This window comes from Musca vetustissima, unplaced genomic scaffold, assembly GCF_032173495.1.
Source record: "Musca vetustissima isolate MV318-11 ecotype Yass unplaced genomic scaffold, APGP_CSIRO_Mvet_v1 utg21979, whole genome shotgun sequence".
Classification (NCBI taxonomy): domain Eukaryota; kingdom Metazoa; phylum Arthropoda; class Insecta; order Diptera; family Muscidae; genus Musca; species Musca vetustissima.
In genome coordinates, this window is record NW_026885349.1 from 47,088 (window position 1) to 60,988 (window position 13,901).

At 32.6% G+C, this 13,901-nt stretch overlaps 1 protein-coding gene across 1 annotated transcript; it reads left to right on the forward strand.

Annotated features, from left to right (window-relative positions):
• The first annotated feature begins 10,758 nt into the window (after positions 1 to 10,758).
• LOC133332572 (tigger transposable element-derived protein 1-like) lies at positions 10,759 to 11,763 on the forward strand. The gene has a single exon (XM_061540946.1). It carries the CDS (start codon positions 10,759 to 10,761, stop codon positions 11,761 to 11,763), a length of 1,005 nt encoding a protein of 334 aa, XP_061396930.1.
• The last annotated feature ends 2,138 nt before the right edge of the window (positions 11,764 to 13,901 follow it).

Here is a 13,901-nt window from a genome sequence, read left to right on the forward strand (position 1 = left end):
AACCAACAAAAGAAATTGTCATAAACAGCCAGACAAATGAAAGAAATGAATAAAATAGATTGCAAAATAAATAACAAATAAATAGAAACAATAAGACTTAATTTCCAGTTCACAGACGAATGCGACTTTAGTTTTCTGTGACAGAAACCCGAGTGAAATTGTCGTAAAGAAAGTGAAAACAATTTCTTTGTTTTTGTACTTAACGTTTTTTGTTTTAATATCTTACAGATCTAAATAGAAACTCTGAATTAGAATATGTAGAATGGGTAGCTTGTATATTAAATGTCTTTTGTTAATGGTATTTAACCTACTCTAGGCCTTAGAATCAGATTTTTTTCAGCACAATTAAACCCCCTCTTTCAGAAAAAAGTATGTATGGAATGTGAAAAGATTTTAAAGGAAGAGCTGGGATTGTAGGCTCAAATTTTGATTGAAATTATTCTCAAGGAAATTAAAGTTTCTTAAAATTGCATGCTTGATCAGTACAAAATTCAATATCGATGTAGCCATATACATATGTTTGCTAAATCATAATAGGGGTCGAAATAGATATTTTAAAACATAGATATTTTAAAAATGTACACATCTCCTGTAGAGACGAAAATGGAAACCTGGTGACAGATGCAGATAGCATGTTGAAAATCTGGAAAGATCTATGGGCCGATATGTGTCGACCATGAGTTGTAGTTTCTATTATCGGACATCGACATAGTCAGCACAAAATTATATATCGATTTAGCCATATACATCCGTCTGTTAAATCACAATAGAGATCGAAGTAGTTAAAATAAATATTTTGAAAATGTACACATCTTTTGTAGAGATGGAGATTGAAACCAGATACAGAAATCGTGTTGAGGACCTGGAAAGATCTATGGGCCGATATGTATCGACCATGAGTTGTAGTTTCTATTATCGGATATCGACATAGTCAGACGTATCGGGATGCAGCGACTACGTTGGCTAGGTCATGTTGAGGGAATGTATGAGGATGCCCCATCTCAAAAGGCATGTAAAAGCTAGCCAACTGATGGTTCACGTAGAAGGAGATGGGGATGACAATATCTCGCAACATGGTCATTCAAAATGGAAGAGCTGCGCACAGTAACGACGCGCCTGGACATCTTTTTATACCCTTCACCACACTGGGTACGGGGTATTATATCTTTGTGCATATGTTGTAACAGGCAAAAATAATCGAGATAGACCCATGGTTCCTTTTGAGAATATGCATAGAATCACTTTCCGAGTCGATTTACGCATGTCCGTCCGTCCATGTATTTTTGTGAACAAAGTACAGGTCGCATTTGTGATCCTATTTTAATGAAATTTGGCATATGTCACTCATTTTCCCAAGGACGAACCCTATTGAAATTGGAGAAAATCGGTTCACATTTAGATATAGCTCCCATATATAGTTTCGTCCGATTTAGGTAAATGAAACACCAAACTCCCAATAATTGTCCGATTGAGACAAAATTTTGCACAGAGTACTGAATTAGGACTAGATTGATATATGCCAAGTGTTGTGGAAATCTGTTCAGATTTATATGTAGCTCCCATATATAGTTTCATCCGATTTTATGTAAATGAAGGACCATACTACCAATAATTGTCTGATTGAGACAAAATTGGCACAGAGTATTGAATTAGGCCCAGATTGATGTATGTCAAGTTTTGTTATCGGTTCAGATGTAGATATAGCTCCCATATATAATTTTGGTCAGTGTACTAAAGAAGGTCCAAATTTATGTTTGCGAATTTTTGTTGAAATCTGTTCAGATATACATATAATTCCCCTACAAAGTTTCCTCCGATTTTATGTAAATGGTGCACCATACTATACATTTTTATTTGATTGAGACAAAATTATGCACAGAGTGTACTGAATTAGGTTTTGGATTTTGTGTCGAGATAAATTTTGTCCATTTATATATAGATCTTTTACATATTTTGCTCGATGATTCACATTAAATTTTTCATAAATTTCAGATTGGTACCCAAAGTGGTAAAGGGTATCATATATTCGGCCGCGTCCGACTTTTGAACTTTCCTTACTGTTCTGTCACAAGCCAGCTTCAACCTTACATGTGATTCGAAGTAGGTTTTTTTCATTGTAAAAGTTTGATCACGTCGAAAGAGAACAACAAACCGAAACTCTAAAAAACCTACCTTACCCAGATTACACCTTGAGATGGTCCATGGTTCCGTCAAGTTACAGCCTATAACAACAGCTGATTTATATCTATCTTCCCTAACATAGTTCATTATTCTACATCCTCATCTAAATCACACCTAAAGTCAAACATTGTCCTATATCATATGAGAGCTTCTGAGTTCTTATTACATTCGCAAAGGTCTTTCATTTTCAAAAATAATTTGCCATGCCCAAAATGAAATATAATCTGCTAAATATATAGAGTTGTTTGTGGTTTTAGCTGGTTTTAGCAATTAGCTACATAATTTGATTAGATATTTTTATATTTCTTTGTTTTATATATGTGTATATTTCGCCACTTGTTGGTTGGTATGTGCTCCACGTCTTGCATTGAGCTCTAGCTTTCATCATGATATTAAGGCACATAAAGAAAGAAATTCACATACGGATAATACAAACTCCGCCATCCATCAGACATCGATAATGTGATTTGGTGGCACGTGCCGAAAAATGCGACAGTTTCTTTTTTTCGCAACAAAATATTTTGTTGGCAGTTAATATAATTTGTTGTCAAAGCGTGGATTGATTTAGATCTTCCTCCACTTCCTTAATAGGTTGTTGCTATTGTTGGGGCAGTCATTCATTCAATGTTAGCTCTGATGTTGTTGGTAGGTGATTATGGCTGTTGTTGTTATGGTCATGACAATTTTCATCTATAAATACAATTTGTTATGGCAGTTTCAATTTGGACATGGTGGTGGGGACTTATCATTGTTCTTGAATGGTTGCAGTTATTGTTGTTGTTGTATTAGTTTGTGGGTAACTGACTGACTGACTGCATGACCGACCGAGCGTCCATAATATTTTGACAAGTGTTGTTTTTCATTACTTCACCTTCAGTTGTTGTTTTCTATTGTTGTGGCTTCCAGCTAGAGTTCATTTAACTTACAAATCAAATTAAAATGAAATTTATCAATCTGTTGTTGTTGTTCTTATACCCTGCCTATCTTTGAAATTCCTTTAGGCCCTTGGAAAATGTTTGATAGTACACTTAAAAAGGTAAAGAACAAACCATCAGAAAAGCCCTTCATCAATTTTATGTTAATACCTTATGTAAAAAAATAAACTTATTTTTTGTTTTTTTTTCGGGGGGTTTGAGCGATTACAGTTAGAAATCATTAGAAAAACGTTTTTGTTTTTAATAATCCTCGGTCATTAATCACTTGAAATGAAGGTGCACGTTGGGAAAGCGAGGAAAAGGGAGGGGAGAGGGTATGTGTTATGCCAATGGGGGAGATAACGTTTATAATTTCATGGCACTTCAAATATATGTGGTAATGATATTAAATTCGATTTTGAAAAAAAAAATAATTTTGAAAGCTCTTTTGATAATTTTCAAGAAATGTTAAAGTAGTTTTAAGGCCTATTCTTAAAAGAAGTGGGAAAGGTCTGAATTGAAAAAAGCGAACTTTCTTTGTAAATATTAAAAAAATACACATAAAATATATCGATATGTTTTCACCATTTTTTCATATTGATTATTACTTTTTTGTTATTATTTCTTTGAATAACTTTATAACAAAAAGTTTCTCTCTGTGGCGAAGTCTTTTTCTAAAAACAAATTAAAATTTTATTTCATTCTTGAAGATAATTTTCTAAATATAACTTCATTCTTCTTACCATACACTTCGTCATCTCTGAATGACTTTGCAATTTATAAGGAAAACCGTCTGGCGAAAAATCTGGGTTAACCGTTCTTTTCTTACTTAAAATAATTTAATCGTTCATTTTTTCCCATGTCCCTAAAAAAACAAAAACCGTTCAACGTCTTGACCACTTCCATGCCAAATAAATTTATTATTGCATGACCACAAAAAAAACCCCGGTGTATGGAATACAGAAGAGCTCAATTAGTTTCTACGATTCTTCAACTTTAAATATGTACATAAGAAAACATTAAGAATAATTTCCATTTAATTAAGCTTTATTTTAGCAACACACATTTTGTTCCATGAAACTGATGTTACCTCGGTGTATATAGACGGAAAATGAATGAGTAGAATGTAATTACTTTAAAGAAAGGTGTGGTAGCATTATGAGTTCCCTTTGGAATGTTAGGAGAAAATAAATCTATGGTTTGCGTTAAGAATCACTTATGTGCGATTTTTTTCTTTTCCAAAAAATCACCTAGAAGGAATTTTTATAAAATTGCCGCCAAATCAGTGGAATATTAATTTCAAATAGACGTTTCCAGGATGTTCGGTATTGCAAATGGTGTAGATCCAATTTTCGGCAATTAAGATGATTTCAATATCAACTTTGATCTACACTGGTGGTCAAAACTAAAGCTACTGAAATTGCAAACTGAATAATTGTCAAAAAATATAAACGCAAATTTTATTGTGAAATAAAAAATATTGTATGGAAAACAAAATTGACCCAATTTTTGTATGGTCAAAACTAAAGCAACTTTTTAATTTTTATACCCTTCACCACACTGTGGTACAGGGTATTATGTCTTTGTGCATATGTCAAAATGTCATTGTCATTGATTTCAAAATGGTATGGGTATGGGATTTTTTCAATTGGTTCAAATATCTATCTAGATAGCACATTTAATTTCGCCCGATTGCATCTCAATGGTCCTCCAAAGATTCTATGTCTGTTCTATATACAAGATATTGTAGATATTAACATCTCTTGTATGTTCACAAAATGGTGAAGGGTATTATATAGTCGGCCTCGTCCGACTTTTGAACTTTCCTTACTGGTTTCTTATAAATAAACACATTTTTCTAGTAATTGAGAGCTCAGCCATTACTTTTTATTACGCCATCGCACCTATGAGGTATTGATTTAATGAAATGCTTAATTTGATACTATTCCTTGCAACCTAAACATTTGGAAAGAGGTTATGTCTGTTTGTGAAACTCTTTTAATTTGGCTTACTATGATACACCAACGATTTTTCTATAGGGTACAGATCTGATGACTGTGTTGGCCATTAAAAAACTCTGATTTTTTATACCCTTCACCACTCTGTGGTACAGGGTATTATGTCTTTGTGCATATGTTTGTAACAGGGAAAAGGAAACGAGATAGACACATGGTTCCTTTTGAGAATATGCATAGAATCACTTTCTGAGTCGATTTATGCATGTCCGTCCGTCCGTCTGTCGATGTTAAATTGTAACATTGTCGCATTTATAATCCGAATTGGACGAAATTTGGCATAGGTCACTTATTTGGCTCAAGGACGAACCCTATTGAAATTTGGAAAAATCGGTTGAAATTTAGATATAGCTCCCATATATATATATATATATATATATTCGTCCGATTTAATGTAAACGGTCCCTATATATCTTTTGATTTGCACGAAATTTTTTACAGCGTAATGAATTAGGTCTAGAATGATGTGTGCACAGTTTCGTGAAAATCGGTTCAGATTTGGATATAGCTCCCATATATATTTTCGTCCGATTTAAGGTAAATGGTGTACCAAAGTCCCTATATATCTTTCGATTTGCACGAAATTAGGCGAATCGTAATGAATTAGGTCTAGAATGATGTGTGTCAAGTTTCCTGAAAATCGGTTCAGATTTGGATATAGCTCCCACATATATTTTCGTCCGATTTAAGGTAAATGTTGTACCAAAGTCTCTATATATACTTCGATTTGCACGAAATTTGGCATAGCGTACTGTATTAAGTCTAGAACGATGTGTGTTAAATTTTGTGAAAATCGTTTGAGATTTAGATATAGCTTTCATATATATTTTAGTCCGGTTTTAGGTAAGTAGTGCACCAAAGTCCCTTTATATCCTTCGATTTGCACGAAATTTGGCATAGCGTACTGAATTGAGTCTAGAATGATGAGTGGTGATTTTCGGGAAAATCGGTTCAGATTTAGATATAGCTCCCACATCTAGATTATATTTTTAACAACGCGGCGTACCGAATAGCGTGTATCAATTTTGCTATAAATTGTTTTCCATAAATTTTCCCCACGTTACGCAGGCGGTTCTAAATCTGCTCGAATGAATGAAGGTTAGGATATGTTGAAGAAAGAAGGAACATAGACATGCAATTGTTAGGATACATATGTACAATATACACAAAGTGGTGAAGGGTATCATATAGTCGGCCCAGTCCGACTTTACTACTTTCCTTACTGGTTTTTGACATGTTTTAGTGTATGTTTGGTGGCAATTGCCAAGCTGAAACACCCAAACAAGCGGTATATTTTCTTTAGCGAAGGGAGCCATAGCGTTTCCAACATATGAGTATAGAAAATCCGATCCTTTACTTCATAAATCTCCTAAATATATCGAACTTCATAAAAAGAAAAACAGCCCAATAACACTATTAACTGTGGCACGAAACTTTAATTTTTGGACATTCTCACGGTAATTTGTTTCATGGATGAATCTTAACTTCAATTCATTCAATTTCATTCGACAGGTAATCTGGTTTTCCGATTCTTTTCAGAAATTAAAGAATATTTTTGATAGTTTCCGGTCATGTAGGCCTTCTACCAAAGCTCGTACATACTCTGTTCTTGAGGTTATATCCAACGATAACCGTTACTTTATGTGATAAATTATTTTCACAATCACTGGTAATTAGCTTTATCGGAGTACTGTAGTTGCTTCGAAATAGGTGTAGAAAGCAAAATATAGTAATTATAACGGATATATAACGGATCGAAGGATTTTAGACACAGGTATTACCTACCTACTTGAATCTAATTTTATATATTTTCAAATCTTCCTAATAAAATATTAATTTTTGTCCATTTTTCAGTATAGCGTCCATTATTGCTATTTTGTAGATTTAAATCGCATTTTCCAAGGGCCTATAATTTGGCATTCAAAAATGTTGTATACTGAAAAACATCTATGATAAAATGTTCAATGTAGGTCCATGTTTTGACATAGCCCCCATATTAAGGTCCCCCGCCGTTTTATGGATTTTGATGGCACTAAACGATTTTTTTACCGAAGTGGCTGTGGTAAAAACTATTAAGTACAGGCAAATTTTTGTTTAGACAATTTAACTTACAACAACACCTCTATTTTATTTTGTCAATTATAACTAAATTCGATACAATAATAATATTTTGTTTTGTAAGCGCCATTTGTTATCGCCAGCACTTGTGAAATACACAGGGTTTGGCGGGGTGGTATAAGTCAACGCCTGTTTGCCTCCCCTTTTATTAATTACTATGACTTAATGTTCAATGGGTGTTTGTAAGATGGTGCGTGTGTATATGAGGTTGGTTAGATATGATGTTTTGATTACAAATGACGGACGGACAGACAGACAGGCAGACAATCAGCTAGGCCAAGCTAAGTACTTGTTGATTGTTTCCCCCATATCTATAACTATAAACAATAATTTTAGTTATCCTCCCCCCTCATTCTCTTTACGAATTAACATTTGTGTTTCTTGATAAACGTCACTAAATTTTTCCCATGCCTTCACCCATCACCACCGCCACCTGACAATACTAAAAATAATTACCAACGAATGTTTAACGAAAATGAGAAAATAAAATTTAATTTTCTTATAATTTATTCTATATTGGAATTTGATGTAAAGTTTTTTTTTCGTGGGTACATTTGAACCTCCGCTCCTGTATTTGATTTCTCAATTATAAATTCGTAACACGTAGCGGCAAAGTCTTCTGATACTGCATTTAATGTTTGTTGTTGTTGCTTTTTTCTTTCTGGTTTTGTAATTTTAGTATTGAATTTAAAATCTCCCCATTGACAAGTGAGTGAGACAGTCAGTGTCTGATTAAACCTTTCCCTTTATTATAAAACAAAATATTATTTATATGGGCAAGGTAGGAAAAGGGGAGACATTTTTGTGGTTATTCTCGCTACCGCTTGTTGTTGTAATTTAATTTTTTGTTTGTATTTAATCGGTAATTGCCTAAATCAGTATTTAATTTTCATGGGTTTACAATATCTTTTTTTATTCAATGTCTTTTAACCATTGTAATTTTTACATACCCGGCTCCATTACTTAATTACACACTGCTGGTAGTCACACATTCTTAATTGAGGTTATGTAAAATTTTTAGAAAGTCCATATTTTTTTAGTTGTTTTGTTGTTTTGATTTTATTTTAATTGTTAGCTGAAAATAAAAATAATCACTAAGAAAAAAAATCGGAATTAATTGAAGCATTTAATAAAAAAAATCCAACGGTAGTTTGTTCTATTCAGTCAAGTGTATCCGACAAACAATTGCATGGTATTTATTTTGGAGTTTTTTTCTGTTTCTGTGCAACATTCCTTCAGGTGTTCACAACAACATCAAAATGTTGTGTGTGTGTGGTCTGGTCTGGTTATACATATTACATAAATATTGATTATAATCGTTGAAAAAATCCATAAAAGTATGCCAAAAATGTTTGTTATTTCCCAACAAGATTTTGAGATAAGTATTTATATGAGTCATTATTATATTAAATAAAAAAGAAATATTATTGGTAGGTAATTTGCGAATGTATTTACAAAATTACTGGAACTTACAGGAAGGATAAATTGACACACTATCGAATTCAATGGGGGAGAGGGGAATTAATTTGAAATATAAACAGAACTATGACTTTTTATAAGAAAGACCGGTCTATCTATCTTTAGAAATCAGAGGTGGCAATATTTAAAAAAAAGTTTTGTAATTTCGGTATTTTTAATTTTTGTCGCATTTTGTAACTAAAGTGGATGTAATTTGATATTCCGGGTTTCTGGATAAAAAATCTTATTCGCATAGGTTGGTGTTTATAGCCCAATTTCCAAACAGGAATTTCTTTTCTTGGAGAATAAAAAAAGTCCAAAAAAGTTATCCTTTATAAGGGTCACCGTCGATTTAGGGCCTGGTCAAACGTAACTTCGTTTTAAGTTGTTAATCTTTTGGCACAGAAATTTTTAATGCATCCTAATGCAGTGTATGTATTTCCAAACCGATATTTCATAAAAACTACTTTTATATAAGATCTTGTGGAAAGGACAGCAAATTATGAATTCCCACTCTAATATGTATTGTGCGATTAAAATTCTTATTGACAATGGTAAAAACACGTTTTAAGGTGGGCACTTACCGTCAGGGCCACAATTTATGACATTTATTACCAGAAATAAGAAAATAAATTTACCCACTAGAAATAGCGTACACACAAATATGACATATCACATCCCATTGCAAATTTAGTCTGTATTATTCAAGAGGGGTTATTCCCAAATACCAAATGATTAGGTAGGTAGGCTGGCTAAATCCAAAAAGATCCCGCCTGACTATTACGGATGTTTGAATTCAATATTCTTATTGACTATTGGTGGAAAATAATTGTAATCTGGAAATTTGCAGTTATTACTTTTCGACTCTGCGAATAAACAAATATATATATTCGCAAATATGAAAATCGATTCCAAATTTTAATGCATGATCTGCATAATATCATTTTTAGGTACTAGACGTTACTTCAATGCGAATTTCCAGAGATAGATTTAAGAAATGTGTTGATCTAAAATTATTTAGTTGTTAATTCATAAGGATTAATATTACCGAGTAAAATTGAAAATAAATAACTTTGAAAATAAATTACTTTGAAAATAAATGTAAAAATCATTATAACGTGGTTCCAAAAATTTGTATATAAAAACTTCGCATTCATTTTTGATTTCCGCAGCACTGAAATGTATTATAAATGTAAAGAATTTGGAAATTCTTATTGACAAACAATAACAACAACTATTTTCCAAACATATTTTTTCGGGAAATTCCCGTCATATTTTCCCTGCTGTAAATCACAAATTCCATGATTGCCAAATCTTATTGGCAAAACCACATTTAAGGCGTACATTTGACGTTCAGAAGGCTTGTTAGATCGTAAATCTATGACCTTCAGATACAGGTAGAAAACAGCAACTTCTAATTTTGCATTTTTTCATCCCTTTCTAGGAAAATGTTTCTTATTAGAAAATAAACAGGATTTTTTTCGTTGGGTATTAGGGTTATGACTTTTTTGCATCCTTGTACCTCAGTACCATATGTTGATGAGTTTTTACATAAGATTAGATAACATATTAATGATTAGGCGATTCTATAAAAAAAAATTACACACAAAAATATTTTTTATTATAATTAATAAGTATTTTTGAGTCATTATTGACAAATATATAATTAACCACAAGCTTAAGAGCCACAGAATATGACTTAATCGAAATGTCTTTAATTGTGAAAATCATAAAAGGTTTAAGCTTCCCATACAAAAAAAATCAATAAATTCATAAGATACCTACGTTTACTATATTGAATCGCAAATACAACATCTTACACCCTATTTCCGGGTTTCTTTAATCAAGTCGCTATCATTTATAATACTTTAAACGTAGGCGCCAAATTTGGCTCACCTATTTTTTTATATTAAAAAAACTATTGGTATGGAAAATGGGGTCTCTGGGTCCATGTTTTGATAAAGTCCCCATATAAATGTAGTGTGGAAAATGGGGTCCATGTTCTGATATATGCCCCATATAACCTTACCTCACGATTTAATCTATTATTATCTATTTTATCTATTATCAACATGAATGGTGGCACGGTAGTATATCGTGCCTTAAGACCACGTTCCATGAAAAGTGTAGATTTCAATAAATTGCCTGTACACTGGATGGCGAACAAGGCTTGGGTAACCAGTGCAATTTTCACAGAGTGGTTTCAGAAGCACTTCATCCCAGAAGTTAGGCGCTACATGAAAGAAAAATGTCTCGAATTTAAAGTTCTTTTGATTCTAGACTATGCACCAGGCCATCCAGTTTTGGAGCAGTCACTAGACCAGGGGATAATTGCTACGTTTAAAACGTATTACATAAGAAGTTCATTTCATTATGTTTTAGAAAAACTTGATAATTATGAGGAATCATTAGTCATAGATGAATGGAAAAAATTTTCTATAATGCACTGCATTAATCAAGTCAAGATCGCGTTAGATTTATTAAAGCCATCAACTTTGAACTCGTGTTGGAAAAATATTTGGTCAGAATGCGTAAAATGCAAAGATCCTGTTATCGATAATAACGCTGAACTTGCTGATATAATAACAATGGCCAATGCAATCGGTGGGGATGGATTCGATGACCTATCGTTAGCAGATGTAGAAGAATTGTTGGTAGATGAAAGCTTGAGCGAAAATGAAATTATAGATCTCACCCTTGAGACTTGTTATGATAAAGAACCTAGTGACAGTGACGAAAGAGATCGTCCAATTTTGAAAGCATCTCTAATTAAAGAAGGTCTTGATCTCGCTACAAAATTAGGTAGTCATTTTGAACAACATGATCATGACGAGGAACGAGCTGCCAAATTTCAACGTGAACTGAAATCATTAATGGCATCTTACAGGGAAGTTTATAATGGGTTAACGCGAAATAAAACTCAATCTAAAATAACTGATTTCGTTCAAAAATCTACTGATGTCCCAACACAGTCGGCTAGAAATGATAATGATCAACAAAATCATTCCAGTGATGGCAGTGATATTGTAGTCTTTCGCAAACGTTTACGTTTATTATCAGACAGTGACAATAAATAAAATTGTTTAATGTTTAAATTTTTCTTATGGTCGTACTTTATGCTATTTAAGTTTTTTGGCAATGAATTTCTGGTATTATTTTTTTTATGAAATCTAAATTTTAATTTATTTTATTATAAATTCTTAAAATAACTACAACAATATATTTTTTTATATTATTTAGTCTAATTTTAACTTATTTTTTGAAGTCTAGAACCAATCTATTATTTTTGTACTTGGCCAGTATCTTTTTTTACACGAATTTCTCGGGAACCATTAGGTGTATTAACACCGGCTGACACTTTTTTACTTGTTTTTGTTTTTTTCTATTAGTGTAGGAATAAACGGAGCAAAATAGTCGTACCATTGGACTGGAATTTTTAGAGACGGTTGCCTATATTTGAATTTAATTTTTCAGTGACTGTGGTCCATATTTGGGACTTCAATATTACTAAATAATATAAGAACACATACCGCTTGATTTTTTGATATACAGTGAATTCTCGATAATGTGAACATTCACACAGTGATTATGAATTATCCCGAGAGTTCACTGTAGTGGATGTTCACATTATCGCGAGTTCACTGTATGCCGTTCATGCAGCACATAAGCGATATGCCAAAGTACAAATAATGGTTTTCATATGTTGCCAAATTCTCAAATCTCTGTCTTCGTGGAGAAAAAAATTTCATACCCATCATGTTTATTTGTTGCCCAGATTCATTTTTTCGGACTCTAATTATGGTCTATAGATCGGATAGAAATGGAAATAAAAATTAAGGATTTTGGTAATTTTTATACCATAAATATTAAGCGAAAACTATAGGTGTCACCCGGAACTTTAAAAAGGTAACGATCGGCTCTATATTAAATAGAGCGAAAATGTTGGATAATAATTTCCACATCCGAGAATATTCATCAAAATTATTGGTATAAATTTAAAGGTTAACTACTCACTGTCACCCAGTGTTGCCAAAACGTTGTTGATAAAAATACTAGTTTTTTTAAGTGCCAGAAAGTCCTAAAAAATGTAAAAAAGTGGCAAATAAAAGTGATAATGATTGTATAAGATAAATTAGTAAAATTGGTTGTAATTTGATATTTTGGATTCTCATTAGGTATAGATTTCCCCACCAAAAAATATCAATGTGGGTCTATGTTTCGGGGTAGGGCCTAGAGAACGAGATTTTGTGGACATCGGTCAAGTTTTTCCATAGAATTGAATATAATTTGAAACTTTTTATATTAATGTTGTGTCAATTTCCCCAGGAATTAATACCAGTTTTTTTAAACTGGTATTAATTATTTGAAGCTTTTAGACTCTGGATTCTTGAAGGGTAGTATATATTTTTGCGACAATTTTCTACATAGGTATATGTTTGGACTTATCCCCCATATAAAGGTTGCCTACTTTTAAGGTTTAGAACCTTTTCCCGCCGAATAGTCTGTTATTTAAAAATTTGTTTGCCGAATTTTTTGATGTAGGTCCATCTTTTGACATAACCCCATTATAAAGTGGAACGCGGCCCATTGCTATAATTTGGCATTCCGTTTTCACGGTGAAAAAAACTCCTTTCCAGAAAGTTTCCGATTTAGGTTCATGCTTTCACATCAATACAAAGACCCACTTAATCCGGTTTTTCATTTTACAAAATAAACAACCTATTAGCAAGCAATGCTATAGTAACCATATGAAGTACCCGAACATTATTTGAGAAAATGTTAATACACTCCACATGGTGCAGAATATAAAAAGTTTTGACCGGCCCAACTTCAAGATTTTCAATTGTTTACAGATGTACTGACACTTTTTTAACATTTTAAAATCAAACTCATAGCGTAAAACATAGGGGCAATTTAATGCGCAATTTGAAATCGAAATAATACCCAAAATTTTAACTAGTTCCAGAAAAAAATAAAAGTGCTAAAAAATGTGCTAGGTGTTAGATCACTTTTTTGGTGCTAAACGATTTTGAAAAGTGCTAAATCTAGCATTAAAAGTGTTAAATTGGCAACACTGCTGTCACCTTCCGCCGTCTACGTTTTCCGGAATAAATTTAGTATTTTTTTACACAAAAATCTCGGTCCATTTGACCAGCCCAATATTGACCGGTATTTATCATAAAATCTATTATTATCCTTGAGAAGATACATTTTA